A 26,789-nucleotide genomic window follows, 5' to 3' on the forward strand; every position below is an offset into this window, starting at 1 on the left:
TTGGTAGCTGTTTTTCTCTCTTTAGAACACGCAGAAAAGAGAAAGACGTGTGTTCATGTCTTACATAAGGATTGCGGATGATGGGCAAAAATTTTTTAAAAAGTCTTCCTTTAAGGTGCGCCTACACCAGGGGTCACCAATGTTTTTCCTTGTGAGAGCTACTTTACAAAATGAAAATGGCCAAGAGTTACTCATTTTTGTAACATTTATTTTCAGAGCTTATTTTAAACCCAAACAAAGCGAATATGCTTGTTTTACCAGAACATTAACAAAATGCTGGTGTCCACAACTCACATTTTGTATTTCAGAATGCATTTCTTTCTACTGTTCTCTCATTATTATCTGAAAACCTGAATGAAAAGCAGGCTCGCGGGCAGGCTCATGTGGTCTTGGGGGGCTACCTGGTGCCCGCGGGCACCACGTTGGTGACCCCTGGCCTACACAATCTATTTTGATCCAATACCATGCTGCCATTGTACACCACTACACAACATCAATAATAAACATATGGTTAAACTAATATTTCTGTGACAGAAAATGTTATTTTTGATAAAACTCTTGGATTGAATGTTTTTTTCTTTCTTTTTTCCTCTTGTATTAGATTTTTCCCCTCTTTTTTTATTTCTTTGTTCCTTTTTTATATACATATTTTTAATAAATAACTTATACAGTTCCTGTATTGGATATATTTTGTCATTTTTTTCCATTTTTTTTATAGGATTTTTTTCTGTATTTGCATTTTTATTAGAATATAATGCATTTTGTAAAACTCTGAAAGAAGTATTGATTCAAATCTTGTATTTGATCTCTTTTTTGTTGTTTTTGTTTCTTTTTTCCATTTTTCTGTTTTAAAATATTTTCCTATTTTATTTTTCTTATTTCTTTTTTATTTATTATGTACACATTCTGAAACTGACAGAAGACAAAATTATTGATAAAACTCTTGAATTGCATTTCTTTCTTTTACTTCTTTCTTTTTTCCTATTCTTTTTACAAATGTTTTAATTTTTTTATTTATTCTGTACATACTATAATAGAAATAATTGACCCAAAACATCCAATTGCAAAAGATCTTTATCTTTTTTTTTAATCTTTTGCTGTGCATTTTCCTTTTTCCCTTTGTTTTATTTTGTTTTTCTTGTATTTTATGTAAAAAAATTTAATTTGTTTTCAAATTGTTTTTCTTTTTTCCTATTTTTTATGATTTTTTTCTTAACTGTCTCTTGTGTTGAATCTAATTAGAGTGTGCAGTTTCACCTGTCATCCTTATCAAGATGACGTTTACCAAACACAAGTTGATCCTTGACCTCCAAAAGTTCATGCCAACATTCTTACAGGGCAGTCTCCAGCTCTTTAACAGACAATGTGCTGTCAGCATCACCTTCTGCAGGAATCTCTGTTGGAACGCCACAGCTTTTATTCTGCTCGTGTCTTTTGCCACCTCTTGCATGCCTTGCAAAGACTCCTCCAGACTCGCTCCCTCCTTGCTCCCTTGCTGATATCTCCTGCTGAAGACCCGATGTCTCACAATAGCTGAGCGTGTATCCAGGCAGACTGCTCTGTGCACAGAGAGGGGCGTGGCGTGGTAGTCTGGACGCCACACTGGCACCGCCGCTGAGGGGAAACGCTCTGGGATGTGCGGCGGACATGCAGACGCTGTGGGTGGTGGTGTGAGACATCATGCCGCCATAATAACAGCTCCCTCCGCCATTACTGCTGGTTATCCTGGCTTTTTGCTTGAGGTCCAGTGCTAAGCTTCTTCTTAGCCACGCCTTCTTTACCTCTGCTTGCACCTGGAAAAATAACAGAAAACAGGATTATCTCTTAAATCAGCGTTGATGTTGCTATGGAATCATCACAGCATTACCTCACCGTTGCAGAAACAGTAGATAAAGGCCACAAAGAAGCCCTGGAATGATCAAACTGAGAATAAGCATACACCTTATCGTAGCAAAATAACACAAAATAGTTTCGGACCTGTGATGAATTGAAAAACATCTCATAGTGCATCTGCACCTGCCACAGCAGCCCAGACACTTCAGTGTAAGGAAGAGCCATGAAGACCATGTAGTGGACTCCAAATAAGGGCATGAGCACGAGTGTTGACTTGAGGAGCTTCCTGCAGTGTAAAGGTGACAATTAGTGTGTTTTCATGGGTTTAAAGTCCACTTGGTTACCTGTATTGTTGCCGAGGATCCAGTTTGCCAGTGTTGGTCTCCCACAGTTTGGAGGCTAGAACGCGTATAATGTTGACAAAGAGGAGGAAATTCACCTGCACGGGCAGAAACATACACTCAAGCAATAAATATGTCTCATCAGGATATCAATGCAATGTTAATGTAGTTTCACTGGCCACTTCATTAGGTACACACAATCTATTGAAATCCAATACTCTACATAATAAAGGTCACATTTGGAAGCATGTGACGTAAGGTTTTGATCACAGGTATTACTTCAACAACTGTATATGTTAATTACTGTTTTTAATATTCTGCAATACTCACACAACTGAGTAATGCATCCAAAATCTTAGAACTGGCTCTCAGTATTGTGTAAAGTACAACAATAACAACCATAATAAGAAGAAAACTAGGGCTGTCTATGACACTTAAACACTTGAAGGTTATTTGACTTTTAAATAAACAGCATAATACATTTATTAATTTAGCTTTTCATTTTTTGTTTGTTTTTCTCTTTTGAATGGATATACTGTATGCTGCTACTCGACCAGCGCTTTTCAGCGATTGATAATGAAGTATACATTGTGTAAGTGTATCAAATGTTGTTCGCTGTGTGTATTGTCCTTACAACAATGGCGGCCAGAATGGGAACTTGATAAATCCACTTCAGGTTCCCAGCACTGATGTCCCAACATCTTGGAAAAAAAGAGGTGTTTTGGTTTTAATTAAATGGAAAATTATATTTAAATATCTGACATGTTTTTCACTCACTGTGTATCTGCCAGCAATGCACGCACACTGACCCAAATGCACACAAATAAAGCCGGAACACCTTAAAATTAAAGCAATGCTGATCATCTGTTGCCTTGACTAAGACACCTGTGTGTGTGAGTGTGTATGCTTACCCCACCCAATGACAGTGAGGGCCCACAGGTAGTTCTTATCAGAGAGAAAGGCCATGAAGATAAGGCTGTGTAGGTACAAGCCCTCCACCAGGATCCAGTAATGGTTGGTGGCCAGAAAGTACAGGAAGAGCGTGACGGCTACTTTGCAGCCAGCCTGAACACACAAACATGATGCCAAATGTGATAAGAAACGAGCGTGTAAATAGTGAGAGATGCTGCTGCAATTAACCATGTGCTGCTTGTGTCCTGCAAGCTCAGGTTCTGCTTCACTATTGGCTGTCACTGAGTAAAGCACTGCATCCTTCACAAAGATGCTGACTGCTCTGCAAATGAAGGACGTGAATAGATTGACGTGGATGTAGTTGCGGGTGCAGTGGAGACGCCTGAAGAGAGGAAATATATATTATATTTATACTAATATGTACAGTATATACACTTACATTTAGTTTATGTGCTGTCTTACTTGAAGTAGCAGAGGATGGAGACGGCCACCAGCAGGGATGCCAGAGAGATGGAGTAGCCAACAGTGTACATGAGGTGGAGCCTTTCAAACACCTTCTGAACAACACACACAGATATCTGATATCTATATTTTTATACTGTTACATTTGGGACACTTAAGTTTTAACATGTCTTAATGTTGCTAGAAATGGAAGTGGAGTCACCAAACTAAGTTTCGTTGTATTTTATGTGCAGTGACAATAAACATAAAGCTATCTACAGTATATAAAATAAAAAAACAGCCTTTAGTCCAATCAATAATACACTGTGAGTTTGGAAAAGTAAACAATCCATTAAAGTGATTAAGTTCATTAAGATATTTTTGCTGAGCTGCTGGAAAAGTGAATTTCTCTTGGAGATTAATACAGTATCTATCTATTTATCTATCTATCTCTATCAATCCCATACTCAAAATCTATAACAATAATGATAATAATACAATAATACAATAATAATGTCATAACAACGTGCAACATTTCAGACTGAGGTCTGGCTGCTCAAGTTTTCAAGATTCAAGATTCAAGAGTTTTATTGTCATATGCATAGTAAAACAGGCAGTTATATTTTGCGCCTACTTGTGAATTTTTTTTTGCGGTGATTAGCTAGCCGGTGACTAGTAAATAGCGGTAAGTAGTTGTGACTCGGAAATAGTTCCAGGCGCGAAAGCTAGCCACTTGCAAGCGGCCGGCTAACGACTAGCTAGCGCGCCTGCTACTATTTACAGTACACCCATTCTCGTCTTCAGTCATGGCAAGCTATGGAGCTAGCGTGACAATCTTGTCAACACATTGCTTCTCTCGCGATACCCAGTGCATGTCTCCACAATCGACTAATCTAAAGATTTATGGCTGATTCTTATCGATACAGGAGATATCCGGTTGCATTGGTTTATCGTTAACAACTCTAATATATTTGTGTGTGTTTGTATGTATATCTATATCTATCAGTGCTGTGAATTGATTAAAATATTTAATCATGTTAATCACATGTCTACTCTGTGATTAATCATGATTAATCACAACCATGATTATTTGTGTTTTTTTAAACTGGCGCCGCCATGAGTGGCACAAATGACTTCACTAAAATACAAGAAAAGACCAACTTTGTGTGTTTATTGGAGGACATTTAGTTGTTAACTGGCTGTCGAGCTTTGCACAAAGAAACGCACAGCAAGGGCAGTACAGTATCACTAAGCGTAACCGCTCATGTCGCTCGTGTTAGTGAACGTTAACAGACAATTTCATGACAAAAGACAGCGGTTCAGTATTTACACATATAGTACGTTTATTTGTAATCCCAGTTGTGTGGTTTTTAACGCAGGCTAATTCGCTGCTAGCGAATACTAGCTTCGGCTATGGAGACCCTCAGCACGGCAGCATCTTAGGGACAAATGGCATATTGCCAAGTAAAAGCTGCTGAAAAATGTTAAGGTATAGTGTTAGTACTTTGACTACATTATTACCCTTTTTACTTAGTTGAGCTGCATTTATTATTTTAAGACACAACAAACACTACAATACTACAAACATTTGAAAGTAGCATTGTAATGATTAGTGATTAGGGACTGATCACCATAGTTTCAACATTGTGTGCATGTACTGTATACTGTGCTAAACAAACAATTTTTACATACCTCTTCCTGGTTTCTGTAATTTGACGACAAATAGGCGGTGCACTCGCTGTAGTTAGCCCACGTGCGGTTGATGATGGACACCTGCTCCCAGTTACCAGATGCATCACAATGGCGGTAGGCCCGACCTACATCAATAAAATTGATATTCTATTCACAATACATTCTATTGTTATGCTATCTGGTTGTTATAAGTTGTTATAAGCAACCAAGATGAGATCCATACTCTCTTACCTCTGTGGTTAAAGTCATAAATGTACTCAGGACACAGAACTGACACTAGCTGACCGGACCTGCTCCTTGGCCAGCAGATAATCCCATCCCACTCAGGGATACATTCACCTTCTGCAAGGGAAAAAAAAAAACGCCAATCAGTTAGACCATTAAAGCAATTTATCACGTTTGCATCTGCGTCACAACATGAATGAGAAATGCGGCGCTATTGTCTGCATTTATACTCAAATGCCAGCCTGCAGGATATTATCAAGATGTTGTGATGCGTATCATATCAGAGCAATAATAAATCACTGCTGCATGATGATACATTTGAACTTCTTGACCCTCTTGTAACAAACATATATATCACTTTAAATGTGCCAAAGGTTATCTTAAAGAGAAATTGCTGCATTTTTTTGCATTTTTCAAGCATTTGTCAAAAATAAGGATGAGTAACTAACCTTGTGCAAGAGCCATTTGTGCCTTGATGGTCTTTTCACAATTGGCATGAGCACCAATCAGCACGTAGATCTGTTCGTCCCGAGTGATGACGTCATCAGAATCCACCTATAAAGTAGGAAAAGGGCTGAGGGATTGTGTAGATTAAGTACTGTCTATTAGCAGGCCTCATATGTAAGAAATCCAAAAATATTATCACACTTTTCTTGGTGGTAAGTGGTTTTTAAACTTTATTTTATTTAATGTTTTGAATATTTACTCTCCCTCAGTCTTTTTGGAGTCATCTAAAATGTGTTACCATTGTAATGATACAGTACCATGGCCTTTTTAAAAAAAAAAAGAAAAAATCTAAATTTCCCCTCCAACAGCAGTGTTATGATGAAGTATTAGTGCCACAATAAAAATAAATAACTAAATAATAAAATTTCCTGGGAAATGTCATCTTTTGCCTAATATTAAAATGTTATTATTTTTTTATTATTGTGCAATTTTGCTTCCACAATTATTTAAATTTTATTCTCATAGTATTATTTTTTTGGCATAATTATGACTTCTTTTACCTAATATTTTGACATTATTTTCATATAATATATTTTCATATAATATGATGATTACTGTTATTTTGATATATCAATTCCAAAATACAAAGGTATGTGTATAATCTAATATACTTTGTACAAGTACAAATGTACAAGTTTTTCAGAATACAGTATTCTTTTTTTCAACTGGGGGTAGTCCTAAAACTCCTTTGTGCCATATTATTAATCACACAAAACAAAAATTCATGAGTCATCGACGTGTTTGCCCTATACGCGCACAGTCATTTATATATTTACGCCCCATAAGGCAATACTAAAACTTTCAGACACACAGAAACATCAATTTAGACTACGATAATTGAATCACTGCTCTGTATTCAATATAAAATATGTGCACAATAGTAAAAATAGTCATAAATAACAGCCAATCCTTGACTAACTAGGACAATCTGTGAACTCCTTCCAGATGATTTTGATGCCTCAAGGTGTTGTGAAATATTTGAGTGAAGGCGCGGTATGTGAAGATGCCCCGCCAGCCCCGTTGCTCCCCACCCCGAGGCCGCTCGGCGGGTCTTGACCTCCACATGTCCAGCATGTGAAGAGCTCACCCAGACACCACACAAGTGCAGGCTTTGTCCTTACAGGCGGGTTTCACGACAGAGCTGCAAAAGTGGCGCTAGGCACTTGTCATATAAAAATTTGTATTTTTTAAGAGCTCATCGGCTTTGACGTTTGCATTGCCACCAGTGAGAGATGTCACAATTAAACCACAATATGTCAATATTGTGCCTTGGTTGAATTTAAACAAAGGCTGCAATGCAAAAAAAAAAAAAAAAGCTCTACACACACTTTTCATTAAGCGTTCTTGGCATTGTTCATTAAAATAAACTGCCAGTGGGTGAATTTGGGTTTCACTTGGAATGTTGACCGGGTATCGTTATTGTTTTAGAAAGCCAACACTCAGCCCAAGTCAATACAGACTTATTGAGAAAGGTAATATCACTATTACGTCTCACGTAATGATTCCTGGAATGACGTTAAAAAAACGTTAGAAGAACACAGTGGGACGTCCAAAGTCTGTGACACAGGTTGACTTACGGGTTTGTTCTCATTGTAAAACAATTCTCCCCTGTAGGAAAGTGAATTAATCTGTTCCAGCCTCAAACTATGGCCATCACTTCAATTATTACCGTGCAGACAATGTCTTCAGTAACATTCTAACATTCTTCATTGTCATAAGGTATAAAGAGACGTTAAGCACTGTATAATAAAACTAAAATAAAGTAAGACGCCTCACAGATGTGTCAGGAAAAGAGGACAGAAAGTTGTTTGTTGTCACCTAGTGGTGGCGTTGTGACACTGTGAGCATTTATTATATGTAACACACATATAACATAATAAATATTGATATAATAAAATTTAAATTAATCAACACTACTCTGTCTTTGAAGAAACATAATGGAGAGGGAAAAGTGTTGTACAGGTATTTCTGGATATTTAATTATGAATTAATTGCATTTTACTTAGCAGCAATAATCCTTTTTATGTCGTAATAAGTCTATGGCTATCATCACACTTTCTTTGTAATCACTTTTATGGTGGTATTACAAAAAGAAATCACTCAGCTGATGTCTTACATGATGTTACACGTGTATCAAAAGAAGTAATCCACTGTATAATAAAACCAAAATAAAGTAAGACGCCTGACAGACGTACAACGGAAAAGGGACAGGAAGAAATATTATCAGGCAAAGTTTGAAGTAATTTTTTTTAACATTCCTAATTGCCATATCCTTATATGGTGGTGTCACATACTGTATAAGAATAGAAATTCTTTATATGCTCACTGAGATGAAAGTCTTACATAATGTGATGCACATAATGATGATGTTTTATTTGACTTTAGACATATTTTTACCAGAAAATTCCAAACTGTACTGCTTGTAAGGCGTGTGGCGTTGGAGGTTCCACACAATTAATGCAGGACAGTGAAACCGTAAACAGCTCCTTGCATAATTACCACGTAATTCAACATTTGCAGGGCAATAACGGGAGCGACAGCAAGCGTCAATAGAACAATTAAGTCTGTTGCACCGGTGTGACAATTACATTCACTCTTTAATGCCTGCTGGCTTTCAGGCTGAGTGAACAGCAGGTTGTAAGTCTGCCCGAGGTCGACGTTTACCATCGACCCGCGAGGATGAAGAGAGGGGACGTGGCAGCCTACGCTGTAGCTGCAGTTGGGCCATACCTTTGGAAGGTGAGAGGTCACCGAGGGGGTCGGCGCTAATTGAGGTGTGTGAGGTAAAGCAGACTTACAGGTGATGGTCTGATGTTGGCGATTGGTGGAGATTCAACTGATTATGAAACCTTTATTTATGTTTTGTATTTAGACATTAAATTGTGTTCATCCTTGTTTGTTTGTTTGTTTGTTAGAAAGACTGCTCAAAAACCACACAACTCAGGAAATGAAGCACAAATACATTCTGGTGGTTTTTCCAAAACTAATATACAGGAATGTATTTTCTCTCTTGATATTTGTACTTCATATAGAGTTTTAGGGTGTACCTAAAAATATGTCATTTTAATGGATATTTTTTCATCTTCTTTTTGCATTTGTATTTAGAAATTAAATACACATTGGATATGTAAATATATGAATTGTTAAACAATTTGTGTCATGGTGGTCATACATTATTTATTAAATAGTCACAGATAATGCTATTTCCTATATTTGTCCCAAACTTCAGCAATATGCGAGTGTTATTTCTGAAAATATTATGTCACATTGTGATAATGGCTTTTTGTGACATTTTTAACAGATTTTGGTTTATCTGTTTATTATGCAAGTTTATGCCAAATATATTCATTATGCAGTGTTTAAGTAAATTTCATTCCTGTACTTACTACTTATTCCTCACTCTTTTATATTAATTATGGTATTATTTTCTGTACTTATTTATTACTGAACAATGTTTCTGTCAACTCCTACTCCTTTATGTATTTATTCACATTACTGTAATAGCTGTCTGCAAACTCTATTAACTCTATTATTACACATTTTAAAAAACATTTTCTATTATTTTAAAAATTGTAAACTGGTATATATTGAACACAGGAAATGAAAAAAATATTAGTAATTGCTGTAAACACAAGATGTACTTCTATGTGACTTTGTATGCATGTTCAAAATTACCTTTTTTTCAATCAAACCATTTATTTATATTTATTTTTAAATTACCTCTATTTTATTTCGTCTGCTTTAATATTTATAATTGTATTTTTAAATTCATAATAATCATAATCACCATATAATTATTGTTATTATTATATAGAAAACTATGCATTAATGCTTGTCTGAGCGTGGAAGCTTTAGAAAATGTTAATTGTTCGGCTTCTCCAGTCAATGAGATAATCAATAAGTCATTACTACTAGGCTTAGCACACTTACCAATGCAGTCACAGGTATTACACTGTGATAAAGAGCCAGAAGACCAACTCCCAGTGCAGGCAACATTACGTCTTTTACTGTGACGCCTTTACCAAGATGTTGTATAACTTTCCATGTTGTCTCATCCCTTTCTGGTCTGGAATCCCAAAAATCACTTGTGTGTGGGCTCCCTCTTCCTCTTGACTCAGTTAAAAAATGTTGTTGGCAGTCTTAATCTAACATCCACCATGGTTGTTGAGATGGTAATGTTGCTGTGCATGGCTCAGTGGACACAATGAGAAAGAAAGATGTGTGCAGGATGAACATGCTACATTATGGGGAGGAGAGAGGGAGACCACCTCCTCCTTCTCCTACAATTGTTTGGAGGATTATATATGGATTAATCTTGACTGTCTTTCCCTGTGCCATGTCACCAGTCTGTGATAGAAAAAATATTTATATCGAATACCTACATTTTTGCATAGCATAATACACAAACTCTTTCTGTATAATGTATATGCTGGTTGTAAATATAAATGTATATAAAAAATATACTGTATCCATCACATAGGATGCTTGAAAATCAGTGCATTACAGTTAAGAACATTAATAAATGGGGCAATTTAAGAATGATGTCAACAAAGAAGAAGACATTAAAAGTGTTACAACATTAGGTATATTTGTACAATCATAAATCATAATAGTTTTAGGGAAAAAATGTTTACATTTATAATATGTAACAGACTGAGTTACACTGGTGTGTTCCTAAATTCCGGCGGTCTATAAGGCACCGTTTGAATGACGGGCAAAGAGGTCGACGTATGATTGGTAGAGGACCAAAAAGTGTGCAATGTGTTTGTATATGACATATGTAAAGGATGATAGTGTAAACAGTTGGCTAAACGTAACTTGTTGTGGACCATAAATAATGTGAACTAAATAAATTACCGTTTCAGTGTCAAAAGAGAAGACGGAACAACCGTTTTAATCCGTCGGAAGTTCGACAATGGCTTTTATTTTGAAAGCTCACCTGCTGGAGCCATCACAACCCGGAAGTGACAGATTCACACGTCTATGTTCACAACAAGGACTTCTCGCCCCGCGTGCTCTTGTGTGTATAACTAGTAAGTTTTTAAACATCAAGAAATTTTATATCATTCATTTTCTATGCAAAGTTAAACAATATTGGCACAGAGAGAAGCTGACACGTTTTGGCGTCGTGTGAGGGCTACATTTATCGGAGCTGTTGTCCTGTATGTGTGTGAAGGGCATGACGGGGCGGGTGGTGTTGGGGTCTGTCCAGACCCTGCGACTCCTGAATCGGGTTGCTACTACCTGCATTCTCGCTACCCGGTGTGAGCCTACACTACAGGAAATCCCCGGTGCCGTGTTTCCGCTGTGGAGGACGCTTCACCAGAGCCCCGCCTTGTGTGCAGGTCACAATAAGTGGTCAAAGGTGAAACATATTAAAGGCCCCAAAGACGAGGAGAGGTCACGACTTATTATGAAGTTTGGCTTGATGATAAAGACTGCTGTGAAAGGTGAGATGAACTAAGAAAGCTGGCATTTTAAGTTTGCATGTGTTTCATTTATGTAAGAAATTATTTTCCATTGCAGAGGGTGGACCCAATCCAGACATGAATGTAAATTTAGCAAACATCCTGGAGCAGTGCAGGAACAAGAACATACCAAAAGCATCCATAGAGGCTGCAATAAAGAATGCAGTAGGTTAACACAATCCATCCATTTTCTATAACACTTGTCCTCATTAGGTGAGCTGGGGCCTATCCCAGCTGACTTGGGGCGACTAGCCATCTATCTATCGGATACTAACCCCTTCAAATGTTACCTCACCATACAAAAAGGGCAAGCCAGCATCTCCGTACATGCTTGAAGCTCGAGGACCAGGCGGATGCTTTCTCCTAATTGAAGTCTTGACTGACCAGCCCCCACGCAGCCAGCAAGAAGTCAGACGTGTCCTCACTAAAAATGGGTCTGTTTGCTTATTTTGTTCTGACCGTGAAGTTAAAAACACTCGTGTATATACATGAAAACTGCACTTTTTTTTTATTTTGCCCATCATCCAAAGATGAGCACACGTCTTTCCCTTTTCTGTGTGAGAGGAAACAGCTAGCATGAGGGAGCTAGCAATGCATGTAACTGGATACACTTATTTCAACTATAAAGCCCTCTTTAAAAAATAAAAATAAAAAAAAACGTCCAAAAACCACCAACCATGTTCCATTTACAGTACATAACTGACCTGCATATTAACCTTTTTTTTTTTTTTTTGGGCATAGTGACACAGCGCCTCACGCCACTACAGAGAGGTAAGGGGCCCACTCCAAAACAATGTGATAGGACACCAATCTGTACTGACCTGGAAACAGGAAAAAGCATATGAACAACTACAAATACACAACCAAATTATCTTTATTGGCCCACATTCCATGTTGTGTTTGTACACGGCTAGATGGACTGTGTATATAGCTGTGATGTCAAGCACTATGTGCTCCGTGTGTTAGAATCAATATCATGGTAACTTACTCGATGGACAATTGTCCGTCTGATCCAGCTGGCCTGGGGCGTCTTTTCTTTTCCAGTTGATTTAGGGTACGTGGCAAAAAAAATTCCACCACTGCAGGGTTTGTTAATTCTTCCTTCATTGTGATGCAGTCTCTTGGCGCAATGTCGTCCTCACCATATACACAAAGCCTTTCCATTGATGGTAACACTGTGTAATAGAAACACTTGATTTCTGTCGACATGGCTTGGCAAGCTCCACATTTACACCACCAAGTCATGGCGGTCCTGACTCTCTCAGCCCCTGTCTGGTCCGACTTTTCACTCTCTCTTCTTGCTCGCTCATCTTCTAAAACTTGTCGTTCATCCTGCGTATATTCATGCTCAAAAAGATAAAGTTTTGGATCCTCATTTGTCCAAAAATAGGCGGCGGCGGCTTTCAGAGTCTGCCATGATTAGCAAACAGACACGTGTGCTTCCTATGCTGCTGTTGTTGACAGAATTTGCTATGGAGGGAAAGGCTTCTTGAGACTTCATCTGTACTTCTGTGAAGAAGGTGTCGGACGTTTCGCTCCTCATCCGAAGAGCTTCGTCAGCGAACTAATAAGTGCTGGTAGCCTAGGCCTTAAATACAGTAAGAACTGTATTTACAGTATTTACAGTTCTTACTGTATTTAAGGCCTAGGAAAGAAGGTCCGACAATGCTTAAAATGACTAAAATACTATATAATAGTATATACTGAATAATAATAGTATAATACTATGTAATAATAGTATTACATTATGATGAATGTGCCTGTTACTTCATGGTCACAGCTTGTATACAAAACGATAAAACGTTGTTGGAGGGTTGTTTTTTTTTTAGTCAAAATAGATGTGTCCCATGACATGCATTGTTAGCACCCTCATGCTAGCTATTTTTCTCTCTTTAGAACGCACACAAAAGGGAAAGACGTGTGTTTCTGTATCATATAAGGATTGTGGTTGATGGGCAACATTCCAAAAAAAGTGCAGTTTTCCTGTTAAAACTCCTGTACCTGTGAAATAGTTAGATTTTAGCTGAAACGGTCAAACCGAGGTGTAATTCCGTACCTCTCCACAGTGGGATGCTCTCACAGGGAGTAAGCGGTAACTTCTCCAGGAGGGGGGTGGTGGTGGTGCCTGGTCAGAACATCACATTGGATCGAGCGCTGGAACTGGCCATCGAGGCTGGTGCAGAGGACGTCGAGGAGACGACGGATGAGGATGATGCTCCCATTCTGCAGGTTAAATAATAATTACAAAAATAAGAAAAGTAATATTGACTATGATTATTTCTGAGATGAGAATAATTATTTTTATAAAATTGAATTATAATATATACTGTATGTGTATATGAAGGATCAATTAAGTATCTGTTCTAATATATATATATATATATCACAGCACTGATCAGTGGGAAGCATTTTTTCTAAATTACATTTTGTTGTTTTATCCCACAAAAATAGAGAAAAGTAACTGTTTGGCATTTTTAAAGTCCTGAAATCTCTACATGTTTACAAGTTTGTTTGTTTTTGTAGGGCGGACATAAAGAAATGTACCACAGGCTTTTGTATGCAAAAAAACAAAAATAAATTGAAAATAAATTTTACAAATTAACACTAATAGCAAGCATATTCCCAAAAATCCTTTTTTTTTCTTTTGCTAAAAAAAATTAAATCATTTTTTAAAAAACTAAATATATTTTTGTAAATATAGATTTTAAATTGATTCTGATATTTTATCACAGAGAAACGTTTGACAGATTATGTGCTTTGTTTTGTTGTTCATTTGAGATAATTTAAATTTCTTTATGCAGTTTTCATTTGATTGAAATAGGCATTTAGAATTGGTATTTTTCTAAATTATAGTATTACCTTGTAAAAATTACATATGCCCCAATATTTCATACTATCCACCATTTTTTCAAAATAAAAAATGGAAGCTCGATACCACAAGTACAATATATGTTTATGGGCTGCCTTCTTTTCAACTGACGCCAATTAGACATCCCGCGGTGTCTAGTAGTGTTTCTATAAAATTGATGTCATATATTTGTCAAATCTTGTGACATAATAAATTAACTAAAATATAAGAAACGTCTTTCAGTAACAGTAACAGTCTTTCTGTCATTTTTGCCAGTTTATATGTGACACTGTGGACCTGTGGAAGGTGCAGGCCTCACTACAGCGGTTGGGAATGCAGGTGACGTCCGTCGCCTGCGAGTTTGTTCCTCGCACCATCTTGCCTCTGGACCAGGAGCAGCTGGATGCGGCTTCCACACTCATAGAGGCCCTCAGTGATGTTCCGGATGTGGTTCGCATTTGGGATAACATCCAGGTTTCAAGCTGAGAGACTGTGGACACTTTCACACAGAAAGAACTGATACATTACAGTGCAGTCAAGGAAAAACATCAAGAGATGCCTTGAACACACACCAACTTTCTGCAATTTTGACCCGGTTGGCCTTCCCAATTTAACAACTATTTTGTGGGAGAACCAGGGGAAAAACATTCATTTGATCTTATTTGTTTTTGTACAGATGTGCTGAATAGAAATAAAGGGGGAAAAAACAACCAAAAATTATAATAATTAAAAGAAAGAAAAACCCTTCAATTTATCCATCCATCTATTTATATTTATATTCTATTTATATTCTATGCCGCTTCTCCTCATTAGGGTCACGGGGGTATGCTGGAGCCTATCCCAGCTGACTTCAGGCGACAGGCGGGGTACACCCTGGACTGGTCGCCAGCCAGCTTCAATTTATTTTCACTGCAAATAAACTCTTCAAATATCAATAACAACTAGAATAGCACTTGGTAGAAGCACCTGCAAACCTCCGCCAAGGCAAATTAATCCTACTTTGGGTCAGCAACATACTATACACCCTCATAGATGATCATTTCATGCGTCTACCTGTATTTTGACATGAAATAAATGTCTTATTTCTTAAGAAATCAAGTTAAATGTGGGAGAATTGCTTGTTTTGCAATGTTAAGCCAGACATCCATCAAAATAAAACAGATTCTTCTGATGCCCATGCCCCACCCCTCAATACTTTCACAAAAAGTAATAATTTTGTCATGAAAGTGTTGCTGTTAAGTAGTAGTGTGATCCATCTGGCAAAGGTACAATTATAATAATTAAAAAGTGATTCAATTGTTGTTTAAGTACAAAACATAACTAAAATGGCACTGAATTGAGGCCCTTGCAGACCTCCACCAAGACAAATCAATCATAAATTTGATCAGCACCACATTATACACCATAATAATGCATAGTGATTAATGCATTAGCACTTGAGAACAGTTTCTTCCAATGCCACTGCCCCACCGCTCAATGGTGTCATAAACTTGGAATAAAATTTGCATCAAAGTCTGTGTAGTTCATCTGAAATCAAAACTATAAAACTATTCCAAGTTCACCTACAGCAATAAAGATGGCTGAAGGTCACAGAAGAGGGACATATTTACAGGTCATTAGCCATCACATTATGGTGTCAACAGAGCTGTCAATAAGATCCCTAGTAAGCATGCATGCACTTTCTATACATTGTGTCTTTTAAAGCCACTGTGTGTCAAATATGTGACAGCACAATTTAAATCCTGGCCCCATTTGAGAACATAAATGTCAACAGGGGAAAGGACAATGTAATAGCCCTCCAGCTGGTTTTCCTTGTTTATCAATTATTGATTTCCACCCCTCCCTCACTTCCAGCGGGTACAACATAGCATTGATCGGTTTTCCAGTGTTGATGAAGTCGCACAGTGGTGGCGACATGCGAGGGAGAGAGGAGGACATAACACAAATGTCAGATAGTTTTTTTAGTGGGGCTAATGTGAGCCATGGAAGGGATGAGGGGATATTCCTGAATGAAAGAATCTTGGTTCTGCAGCAGTGAAAACTAACTCAACAAGGTAAGTTGGACACTTTATGGAAAACTTTCTGGTGATGGGAACTGTGCTTGTATTCCCTCCATTCTCCAGTTTATTCCATGTCTGACTCAGACTTGATGAGTAGTGAATGCCAATCTCCCCCGGCCCCCAGGATGGAGCTGCTGAGCCCCTCCAAGGTGAAGGACCGTTCACCGAACGTCACAGAGAAGGTCACGCAGGTACGGGGCTATGAATCGATGCGACAGTGTGGATTTTACTGGTGGATAAATCAGTTTGCTTCGGTGGCGATGGATGTTTTCCTTCCGGGTGATTGAGCCACAGCTCAATTGGGAGCAGCCCAGGGGCTTAACATTCTGCATCAATCCCTCTCTGGGATGCTGGCGGGACGGATCTCCTATGCGTCTAGCCGACGAACAACTGCGTAAGGTTAGCTGAGAATTATCCAAAGGTTAAAGAGAAGCATCCTGGTCTCAAGAAGCACCAGAATGTGGCTATAATCTGGGCCCTGCATCAAAATGGTTGAGGATTTGCTGCACCTACGTGGTGATAGAATCCTCCTCCACAGCAGAAGACACTCTCCAAAGGTCTACTGGTTTTATATTGAGGCTAAAAAATGCAACTTGAATCCTGATTCCAAACTTTTTCTGCTTTAGGTTCTGTCCTTGGAGTCCGATGTGCTCCCAGAGTATAAACTTGAAGTTCCAGAGACACCATGGTGGATCCTGCTTCACTACAGCCCCTTTAAGGCCTTCTGGGACTGGATCATTCTCCTCCTGGTCCTCTACACAGCCGTCTTCACTCCGTACTCGGCAGCGTTCCTCTTGGACGAGCACAGTGATGTGCGCCAGAGGAGCTGCGGCTACACGTGCAACCCCCTGAACGTTGCCGACTTGTTGGTAGACGTACTGTTCATCGTGGATATCGTCATAAATCTACGTACCACCTACGTGGACCACAACGATGAGGTGGTGACGCAGCCGAGCCGCATCGCCAAGCATTACATCAAAGGGTGGTTTCCCATCGATCTGTTTGCAGCCATCCCCTTTGACCTGCTCATTTTTAGATCTGGTTCTGATGAGGTAAGACCGTCAAGTTCCCACAAAAGTGAGTACAGCTCTCACAATTCATCTTATCATATAGAAATGGAACATGGATATACTTTAGAGTAGTCAGTGTGCATATTGTATAGCGGTATAGATTTACTATCCACTGAAAATGTCTCACCACAGTCATTATTGTCTTAATAGCTGGTGGCACAAGTGTGAGTACCAAGATAAGCCAAGCATGGTGGTGGTAGCCTCATGGTGTGGGGCTAGGGAAACTGTCCTCTGAAAGTGTCTCAATGCTCAGCCATTGCTGTCTTACGTAGCTGGCAACACAAGTGAGATGTCCTAATTGTGTCCTTAGTGTGAATATTTAGTGTGAGCACCATTGTTATCTAGCACTGCCTTAATCCTCTTCGCCATGGAATTCACTAGAGTTGCAAAGGTTGTTCCTGGAGTCCTCTTCCACTCCTCCATGATGACATCACTGGTGGCTGGCTCCTACACCTTTCTTCCTCTTGAAGATGCCTTACAGGTGTCGGTTTGGTTCAGGTCTGGAGGAGACATACTTAAAACACTCCATCACCTTTGGTTCAACAAGGTACTTGTCATCTTAGAGGTGTTTGGCTCATTTTCATGTTGGAAAACTGGGAAGGGATCATGCTCTACTTCACACTGTCACAGAACATGTTAGAATTAATGTTTTACTGAACTGCAGCTCCCCAGTGCCGGCAGCACTCATCCGTGGCCAGACCTTGATGCTTCCACCACCATGCTAGACAATTATCTTGCTCCTCACTTGTGTTTCCAGCTATTTAGACAAGAATGGATGTGTGATGAGTCATTTTCAGTGGGTAGCCAGTCTATACTGCTATTCAAGCTGTACACTGACCACTCTAAAGTACATCCAGATTTAATTTCGATCGTACTGTCTCATGAGAAGTTACACTGTACTAAAACGGCAACTGAAATGTTGTACTCACTTTTGCGGGATACACAGATAATCCACAGTATGAAAAAATGTTGTTTTCCTGACTTCATGTTTCTTCTTCAAAGATGGCCACCTTAACAAGTCTGCTCAAAACAGCTCGCTTGCTACGTTTAGTCCGCGTGGCGAGAAAGCTGGACCGCTACTCCGAATACGGTGCCGCTGTCCTTTTCCTGCTCATGTGCACTTTTGTCCTCATCGCCCACTGGCTCGCCTGCATCTGGTACGCCATCGGCTTTGTGGAGAGGCCGTACACAGAGACCGGTTGGCTGGACAACTTGGCTGAACAACTTGGCAAGACGTATAGCGACAATGACTCCAGTTCGGGCCCGTCGGTCAAAGACAAATACGTGACTGCGCTGTACTTCACCTTGAGCAGTTTGACAAGTGTCGGCTTTGGAAATGTCTCTCCGAACACCAACTCTGAGAAGATCTTCTCCATCTGTGTCATGGTCATTGGCTGTGAGTAGCTAACACACTTTAAATCCTTACTTCACTCATACGCGTCCGTAATGACAAAAATGGTAGCTGCTGTCAAAAACATTATATATTAAATAGGCTGTCAAAAATAGCGCGTTAACGGCGGTGGCTAATATATTTAATGAATTACGTTACATTTTTTAGTGTAGTTAACGCACACAGATTATGGCAAACCAAGCTCTCTATTGTGACGACAGACAGCGGCACAGTGTAGCTCCCCACAGTCACACAGTGTCTGGCGCTCTTTTATAACTTTATTCTTACCTGAACACATCAACAGCAATGCAATTCCAACACCATATATGTAACACCTACTCCAGACAAACACGTCTCGAGTCCATTCATTGCAACACTACTTCCTCATTGTCACGAGACAGAGCGCGAGATGCGTTAATGGACACTCCGAACATCACAAAAACGTCTTTATTATGAGCGTAAGGGTGGTCTAAATAGACAGAAATGCAATGTAAATCAATAAGTGGATATTCTCATCACTCACTTTGTAACTCTTAATAACTCTTAATGCGGAAGGACAATTTGCTGAATTTAAGTGTGCTCGGAAATCCCGGAAAATTCACTGAAAACATGTGAATCCAACTTAAATGACGTGGTGTCTTTGAACGCAACTCCTCATTGCTCATAACAACACAGTTACAGTCTGATTCAAATATTCTGCTATTAAAGAAACCAGTGTTAGGTAAATAGATGTTCAGACATGTCTGCCATCTCTTAACTTGATATCAATTTTAAGTTAATTTAGCGCTGTTAATACATACAAATATATATATATATTCCTGCCCTGTCATTTATCTTTCTTTCATTAAAATACAGTAAAAACGGGCATATTTCAGACATGATAATGATAATAGTTTAATTTATTTTGAACATGCATACAAGTATATTGAATACATCACATAGTACAATTTACTGTTGTACATGTCCAAAAAGGAGTAGGAAGAAGCAAAGCCAATTTAATCTTACTCCCCATGTGTTTCACGCCAATTGCAATACCTTTGTTCACTTCCTGTATTCCAAATGTACTCTTTGCTAGTTTAAAATGCATAGGAAAATGATAAGGTAATCTGAAAATATGATCATGTAATATAAGGTAACCTAGTGTGACATTGTGATTAATCATGATTAATTAATATGATAACCGTGATTAATATGATTAAAAATTGTAATCATTTGACAGCCCTAATATTAATATATTTTTCCTTACTTTAAAACAAGTCAGTCTTTGAAAACTACTTTAGCCTTAAATATGCATACAAAACATTAATTATATTTTTGGTGATTTTAACCCTTCAAAAGGCCAGTATGTTTACATAATGCCACTGTTTTTTTTTTTAAATAAATATAGCTTCCATACACATACATTTCAAGAAGCATTACACTTACTGTAATTATTAGGCCCTAATGATGGGTCAATGATTGGCAGCAACATTGAGTTTCATTTTTTTCTCTAGTCAGATTTTTAGTAGTAACTCACATGTCAAGTCCAAATGACAAAAAATGGCAATTTCACAGAAAATACTGTAAAGATATTATATATTAATATTTTTTCCATAAGTTTGTCAGTTTTTAGATATATCAAATATTATTATAATATTTTTATATATATTATAATATTTTTGGGGTGTGCTGCTTTAAAAGCCAGTATGTTTACATAGAGCCACAGTTTTGTTGGGTTTTTTTTTGGTTTTTTTTTAACACACTTTTTTCAATCAATTGCGACACACAATTATGTCAGTAGCAAGGTATATTTGCAAAACATAATAGTAAAAGGTGTGACAGTTTGCTGCATGCTTTGAATTGAAAACAATGCTGCCATCTGATGGACAAATAAATAAAAATAAAAAATTGAAAGCCAGAAGACCAAATTGAAATCTTAACGTAATCGCATTAGTTTATGCTAAGATAAATGTGGGTTCAAAAATAGCATTATTGAAGGGATGTTTTTGGTAGTTAGGAACAAATGTGTCACTATTTGTGCAGCTTTGCAAAACTAAATGGCACAAAATGTCCCTGTCTCTAAGACGTTTTAACAAAGAAATGTTTTGATTGTTCTCTCTCAGCTCTCATGTATGCCAGCATATTTGGGAATGTGTCCGCCATCATCCAGCGGCTGTACTCTGGTACGACTCGCTACCACACTCAGATGCTACGTGTCAAAGAGTTCATCCGATTCCACCAAATCCCCTTCAGCCTGCGCCAACGCCTGGAGGAATACTTTCAGCACGCGTGGTCCTACACAAACGGCATTGACATGAATGCTGTAAGTTTGTCAACCATCCCCTTTTCATTCATTTACTTTCCAATGATCTATGACTTTTGTCTTCTCCTTGTCAGGTGTTGAAGGGATTCCCTGAGTCCCTGCAAGCCGATATTTGTTTGCACTTAAACAGATCTCTGCTGCAGACTTGCAAGGCTTTCCGTGGAGGCAGTCAGGCTTGTCTTCGGGCCTTGGCGATGAGGTTCAAGACAGTCCACGCCCCTCCGGGTGATAGCCTCATCCACTATGGCGACATCCTAGACTCGCTCTTCTTCATCTCGCGTGGTTCCATCCAAGTCATTAGGGAGGATGTGGTGGTTGCCATACTAGGTAAACTGTCTACTAGTACACCCCATACACACATAGTATAATTTTTAAATAGCTACTGTACAGAGTGTCAATGAGGAGGAAGCACTTTACCTTCCACCTGTATCATTGTATCAAGTATATAACGTAGTAATTATTCAGACTGATTTGGCCCACTTTTATTATTGTAATGTAGGAACCTGTGCGTATGTCTTGTCAACATCATATTGTCTATAAATATACTGTAGGTGTGAACATGGCAAATTAATACATCAAGAAGAGGTCATAGTGAGTAAACAATATAGGCCTGGCAAAGTAGGCTACAAAGCAGATATGCTTACTTTTCCCGGTTTCCTTGTTGGTTAAGTATTTTTACGTATAACTGTATTGTGTACCTGTATAAATGATCAGCAAAACGTTAACTATGTATAAGCATTTAATTCAGCAAGAAATAAGTCATTATGGTGTTTAGTTTGATACCAGCCGCACGGTGAGTGGTTAGCATGTTGGCCACACAGTCAGGAGGTCGAGAAGAACTGGGTTTGAATCGCCACTTGGACATCTCTGTGTGGAGTTTGCATGTCGACAAGCCGTTCTCTGTGCAGTACGACTTACATTGATCTCTATGAGCAGCCGGCAGCAAGACAAGCGAATGAACCGTCCACAAATGTCCTTGCTACCGAAAACAAACAATAAACAATTATTTAATTATTTCACTTCTGTGACGTGTAGTGCCACCAAACTCACTTCACGTTCTTTGTGTGTACCAGGCTGCACTACTGTATGCCACAAAATATTTTATGATCAGTAACTGGAAAAAAAACCCTCTTACAGAGAAGAATGACATCTTTGGCGAGCCGATCCAGCTTTACGACGAGCCGGGGAAGTCCAATTCAGATGTACACACCATCACTTACTGTGACCTGCACCGCATAATGAGGGATGACCTGCTGGAGGTTCTGGATATGTACCCAGGTTTTGCTGACAACTTCTGGAGGAACCTGGAGTTAACCTTTGACCTCCGAGATGTAGGTTTGGAATATAGTGTAGCATCTAGTTTGAATGAATTGACAGTGGATTTTGACTGTGGTCGTCAGGCGGAGCAACCACCTCCGATATTAATGGATGAGTCCGGCAACGACTGTGATTACCGCCAAAAGCCAAGACACAAAATACATATGGACTGCAGAATCAGGCCTGGTGAGTTGTAAACATTTCTCCCCATCAAATCAAACAGAAGCTAACATCCTGTTTGTAAACAGATGGAATGGACCGGGAGGACTCCCACCCGTCCTGCCGCCATCATCACTCCCCTCCTCAAGCCCACTGTGAAGACCAGTGTAGCTGCGGTTCCCCGTGTTCCCACTCCAGTGAGGAGTTGACTAAACCCGTTGCTCAGGGTGCCAAAGTAGAGCAGTACCCATCAGAAGAGGGCAGACGGGACTACACCCCTCCTTCTGAAGTGCAGCTGCAACCACCCAGTGGTGCCATGACGAACCGAAGCCGTCCAGGTAACTTGCGGGTGTCCAGTGGCAAATTAGACTGTATTTAGAATACATTGTGTTCTATCATCCAGCCTTAAATGTGCCAGGAATGTTTGGCTACTGGACAACAGAGCAACAGCCTCAACAGTTCACCAGTCGGGCCTGGAGGTCATCTTCGGTCCGGAATTCGTACCACCTGCCACCCTTCATAGAAGAGCGGCCCAGCGAGCTTGAATCTCGACTTGAAGTTTTACATTCGCAGCTCAACAGGTAAATTTAGTATCGTCTTCTTAAAGTGAAAAATATACCTTTTCAAAAGTGTAAGCTGAACACAAAGTCATACACGAAGCCCGAGGCTCAGAGCTAACCAGCGTCACATTCAAATGCACAAGCTAGCTTTAACAAAATAATGTCACTATGTTGTGTTCACACAACATAGTGACAGCCAGACCAAGCAAAACCCCCCAACAGTTTGCAAAAGCGGAGGTACTGTGACGCTAACTTCAGCTGCTCGGGGAACCACACTCCAGTCACTTTCCGCCAGGGTCTCTTAAAGGTACACAAGAGTGTTGAAGTAGTTATTTTTCACTTAAAACTGGTCCACACGCTGCAAAAACTGAAATACAAGCAAGTTTAAATACCTGAAATAAAAGTCACAAATATGTAAAGATAAATATGTAAAGAATATCGCTTCAAATACAAAAAAGAAAAAAGTCAGGAAGAAATTACTTGCCAAAACATGTAAAACAAGTAAAATTGTGTTTTGTTAAGTAGATTTTTTTGTTCTGGTGGCAGATTATGTCTACTTATGTTAGGAATTGTAGTACTTGTAGTACTTTTGAGGTAAAATAAGCAAATTGGTAGTAGTTGTTCGACTTGGCAGCAACCACTAGAGGGCACATTTTTGACTGAAGAGTGACATTTGCAAGATAAAATGTCTGAAATCAAGGTAAAAAAAAATACTTCTTTTATGCACTAAAATATTTAAAATAAGTACAAAATAATCTGTCACAGAACAAAAAACAAACGTGCCAAGATTCCTCAAACAAGTAAATAGTATATCTATTAGTATATACATTTTCCAGTGTGCATAAAGGTAACCTTCTTGTTAACTTTCAGTTTGGCAACTTGTTTAGGCAGCCAGCAATTTTAATCTGAAGTAGTGCGCTGGTTACTGCACACTGACAAAATTCTCTGCTATGACTTCCCTAGATTGGAGACGCGCATGACGGCCGACATCAATGTCATCCTCCAACTCCTACAAAGGCAGATTGCTCCCGTGCCTCCTGCTTATAGCGCTGTGTCTTCCCGAAACCACCCAACTGACTCGACGGGCCTGTATGGAAGCGGGGGATCTGTGCTGCACAGCATGTACCCCATTGCCTCCATGCAGATAGACAGCCGAGCACCCACTCAGGTACAAACGACGCTAAGATGTACACTTCAGTTCAAGAGCATTGTTAAAATGTTGTCATGCGTTACTTCAGCGCTCCACCCACTCAGACCTGAAATTTACCAAGAAGTCCCAAGAGTCACTATCCAGCGGTATCCACTTGACTCCAGAGACAGAAACTCATCCAGGGATAATCCTGCAAAGGCCTCAAGCATCTCATGTAGAGAACCCTCGGACGTTCTCCACCCTGCGTTACCCCTCGCTGCCCAACAACCTCGACATCACCTCGGGATTGTCTGACATCCAGAAACACCTCTCAGACCCGGTACTTCCTGTCCTGTGACAGGAAGTACCGGCATTCACGGCACAGTGTGACTTTGAAGGCACCGACCCATCAAATAGTGAGTGGTTAATGACAGACGTGATACACTCAAGATCCCTTTTTGTTGACCCTTCTACCAACGGAGCAATAACCACTGTGAAGCAAAAACATCTTTATATACGATCATTATAGTTTCAAGACTGTTTGTGTTTAAAATAAAAATGACATTATGGTAATATGTTGAACTACACATAGCAAACTTGCATTCATCACTCAAGGCTGTTTAAGTGCTTCATTGGTTGGTTTATGTTGGGGCGCCCCAGAAAAGGACTTTAAACCTGTTTTAGGTGGATAATCACACCTTAAAAAAGGTTTAAGGCCATGTTTAGCTGTTAAACAGGCCTGGTGCTATTAAATTCTGTATTTTTGTGTGTGAAACATGAATTGTGGGTCAGAAATAGCGATAAAGTGTTGGTTATTAACAGTTCTGGGGGTGTTGCATGTTTTTTTTTAATTAGGAAGGCATCAGAAGGGCAAAATCTGACACTGGGGACTCGCAGAAATGGTCTTTAAGTTTCTAAACAGCAAAGGCCCTCTGAAATGGGGTACTTTTTTCTTAGATTTTAAGAGGGTGCAATTTTCAGCTTTTTTCAGGGGGACTGGTGCGGTCCAATTTAGTGTTTTTGTTGTAGCTACCACCGTTGACACCTCGGAAGACCCGGCAATAGGGGTGTCATGAGATGAAAAGGTGACAAGATTTGTTGAGATACTAAATTTATTAAACACACGATACAGTAAATGAAAATGAACTCGATCATTTTTCCGGCCTCCGTTATGTTACCATGCACATGCATGCTTATTTTTCTTGTCTCTCGCCTCCAAACAGGCAGGAAGAGGCTTGACTCTGTGCATTAGTTCAGCACCTCTGTGCTTCATAGAACAGCAGCATTCCATAGAACAACGGCAACTCGGAGTGAGCCCTCTTGTCAATCATGCAGTCGCCTTGTCTCAGTGGGGGAGGCCCTAGCATACACACAGTGCAGCAGGGGAGCCTCATAAAGAGCAATGCAAGGTAACATCGTAGAAATTAGGAAGAAAAAAGATGATTGCAAAGCATTAAGACCCCATGTGGTCATGTGGTTCAAATCAAATAAGCGAAGTGAGCCATCAACACCCACAAGCCAGTATGCTCAATTAGTTTGAAAGTGGTTGCAAAAAAAGGCAACAAAACGAACCTGACCACCTCAAACATATCCACCCAACCCACTTTTCCCATCTGGATGCACAGCCTTAAAAAGTAAATACAAACGGGATAGCGCAAAATGGTGTGCACTCACAGAAAGAGTAGTTTGCTACATCGCAAAAGAATTGCTGCTGTTTAATACTGTACAGTTGAAAAGCCAGCATTTCAAGAAATGCTGCAAATGTTTGACAGACAGTACGAACTGCGTCTGAGAAAATACTTGTCACAAACGCCAATTCCACAACCAGAGCGAAAGATGACACATTTAAGGAAATTTTGCATTATTTTGATATATTATATCAGAAGATTAGTGGTTTATTTGCATTAACATTTCAAAACACACCTGCATTGTTCTGTGACTCAGTTAAATAAAAGCGTTTGTTTGACCAGTCCTATATTTTTTCATTGTATTTTTCTGAAAATTAAAGCTTTTTTAAAGGGGGACTGGTGCTATTGAAAGTTGTATTTTTGCTCATTTCAACAGTTTTAGGGGTGTGAAAATGGCTTTGGGGACCCCAAAACCGTGAGAGAGATTGCCCAAGATGCCAATGTTTTTGGCCGTGTCTGTATTGAATACAACCCAATTAGCCTAATTTATACAGCATGTACTGTATACAGTATAATGTATAAATGTTCGGTATATAATAGCGTCATTTTCTTGTATAAAGACAAGTGGTTAGCATGTCACACAGTCAGGAGATCAGGAAGAATGGTTGGTTGTCTATATGTCCCCTGCGATTGGCTGGCGACCAGTTCAGGGTGTACCCTGCCTCTCGCCCGAAGTCAGCTAGGATAGGCTCCAGCATAACCGCGACCCTAATGAGGATACGCAGCATAGAAAATGCATGGATGGATGGATTTTCTCGTATATTGCCCATTGTGGAAATGAACTGAACTTCTCTTATTGCATGCTTCAGTAGCTTCAGGACTGTGGGATAGCGTAGAAATAAGATTG

At 39.3% G+C, this 26,789-nt stretch overlaps 3 protein-coding genes across 17 annotated transcripts; 2 read left to right on the plus strand and 1 right to left on the minus strand.

Annotated features, from left to right (window-relative positions):
- Positions 1-51: 51 nt before the first annotated feature.
- On the minus strand, positions 52-19,181 carry pth3r (parathyroid hormone 3 receptor). 7 transcript variants are annotated; one of them, XM_054767071.1, is made up of 14 exons: positions 19,076-19,181; positions 14,587-14,766; positions 13,476-13,642; positions 5,894-5,999; positions 5,451-5,561; positions 5,220-5,344; positions 3,549-3,643; positions 3,086-3,468; positions 2,952-3,012; positions 2,809-2,875; positions 2,178-2,272; positions 1,978-2,119; positions 1,868-1,909; positions 52-1,793 (listed from the first exon to the last, which is right to left on the minus strand). In XM_054767071.1, the coding sequence occupies exons 4-14, from the start codon at positions 5,907-5,909 to the stop codon at positions 1,332-1,334; spliced, it is 1,599 nt and encodes a 532-aa protein (XP_054623046.1). In that variant the 5' UTR covers positions 5,910-5,999; positions 13,476-13,642; positions 14,587-14,766; positions 19,076-19,181; the 3' UTR covers positions 52-1,331. The 7 variants fall into 7 exon arrangements, with proteins under 7 accessions (XP_054623046.1, XP_054623044.1, XP_054623045.1 ...); XM_054767069.1 differs by lacking the exons at positions 13,476-13,642; positions 14,587-14,766; positions 19,076-19,181 and adding an exon at positions 9,882-10,122 and having other exon boundaries at positions 3,086-3,239; positions 3,315-3,468; positions 3,549-3,640; XM_054767070.1 differs by lacking the exons at positions 13,476-13,642; positions 14,587-14,766; positions 19,076-19,181 and adding an exon at positions 9,882-10,122 and having other exon boundaries at positions 2,017-2,119; positions 3,086-3,239; positions 3,315-3,468.
- Positions 10,903-14,984, plus strand: LOC129176735 (translational activator of cytochrome c oxidase 1). 5 transcript variants are annotated; one of them, XM_054767077.1, is made up of 7 exons: positions 10,903-10,984; positions 11,118-11,401; positions 11,478-11,584; positions 11,726-11,853; positions 12,161-12,190; positions 13,486-13,648; positions 14,544-14,984. In XM_054767077.1, the coding sequence occupies exons 2-7, from the start codon at positions 11,131-11,133 to the stop codon at positions 14,751-14,753; spliced, it is 909 nt and encodes a 302-aa protein (XP_054623052.1). In that variant the 5' UTR covers positions 10,903-10,984; positions 11,118-11,130; the 3' UTR covers positions 14,754-14,984. The 5 variants fall into 5 exon arrangements, with proteins under 5 accessions (XP_054623052.1, XP_054623054.1, XP_054623051.1 ...); XM_054767079.1 differs by having other exon boundaries at positions 10,906-10,971; positions 11,128-11,401; XM_054767076.1 differs by having other exon boundaries at positions 10,910-10,984; positions 11,128-11,401.
- On the plus strand, positions 15,138-26,267 carry kcnh6b (potassium voltage-gated channel, subfamily H (eag-related), member 6b). 5 transcript variants are annotated; one of them, XM_054767060.1, is made up of 12 exons: positions 15,138-16,321; positions 16,391-16,518; positions 16,954-17,379; positions 18,400-18,793; positions 20,890-21,089; positions 21,164-21,416; positions 22,227-22,420; positions 22,490-22,592; positions 22,655-22,903; positions 22,969-23,146; positions 24,089-24,293; positions 24,364-26,267. In XM_054767060.1, the coding sequence occupies exons 2-12, from the start codon at positions 16,399-16,401 to the stop codon at positions 24,610-24,612; spliced, it is 2,571 nt and encodes an 856-aa protein (XP_054623035.1). In that variant the 5' UTR covers positions 15,138-16,321; positions 16,391-16,398; the 3' UTR covers positions 24,613-26,267. The 5 variants fall into 5 exon arrangements, with proteins under 5 accessions (XP_054623035.1, XP_054623040.1, XP_054623036.1 ...); XM_054767065.1 differs by having other exon boundaries at positions 21,233-21,416; XM_054767061.1 differs by having other exon boundaries at positions 16,452-16,884.
- The last annotated feature ends 522 nt before the right edge of the window (positions 26,268-26,789 follow it).

This window comes from Dunckerocampus dactyliophorus, chromosome 2 (genome assembly GCF_027744805.1).
Source record: "Dunckerocampus dactyliophorus isolate RoL2022-P2 chromosome 2, RoL_Ddac_1.1, whole genome shotgun sequence".
Taxonomy (NCBI): Eukaryota; Metazoa; Chordata; class Actinopteri; order Syngnathiformes; family Syngnathidae; genus Dunckerocampus; species Dunckerocampus dactyliophorus.

What these genes read in the sequence shown, in the direction of transcription:
- pth3r (XM_054767066.1), bottom strand. Translation starts at nt 9,947, where the DNA reads ATGTTGCCTGCACTGGGAGTTGGTCTTCTGGCTCTTTATCACAGTGTA. An exon ending in TCCATCCTCTGCTACTTCAA is followed by an intron (nt 3,469 to 3,548) that starts GTAAGACAGCAC and finishes TCCTCTCTTCAG; the next exon opens with GCGTCTCCACTGCACCCGCA. An exon ending in GCATTGCTGGCAGATACACA is followed by an intron (nt 2,876 to 2,951) that starts GTGAGTGAAAAA and finishes TTTTTTTCCAAG; the next exon opens with ATGTTGGGACATCAGTGCTG.
- LOC129176735 (XM_054767075.1), top strand. Translation starts at nt 11,116, where the DNA reads ATGTGTGTGAAGGGCATGACGGGGCGGGTGGTGTTGGGGTCTGTCCAG. An exon ending in GATAAAGACTGCTGTGAAAG is followed by an intron (nt 11,402 to 11,477) that starts GTGAGATGAACT and finishes TTTCCATTGCAG; the next exon opens with AGGGTGGACCCAATCCAGAC. An exon ending in AGGCTGCAATAAAGAATGCA is followed by an intron (nt 11,585 to 11,725) that starts GTAGGTTAACAC and finishes CCATACAAAAAG; the next exon opens with GGCAAGCCAGCATCTCCGTA.
- kcnh6b (XM_054767060.1), top strand. Translation starts at nt 16,399, where the DNA reads ATGTCTGACTCAGACTTGATGAGTAGTGAATGCCAATCTCCCCCGGCC. An exon ending in ACGGCATTGACATGAATGCT is followed by an intron (nt 21,090 to 21,163) that starts GTAAGTTTGTCA and finishes TCTCCTTGTCAG; the next exon opens with GTGTTGAAGGGATTCCCTGA. An exon ending in TTACATTCGCAGCTCAACAG is followed by an intron (nt 23,147 to 24,088) that starts GTAAATTTAGTA and finishes TGACTTCCCTAG; the next exon opens with ATTGGAGACGCGCATGACGG.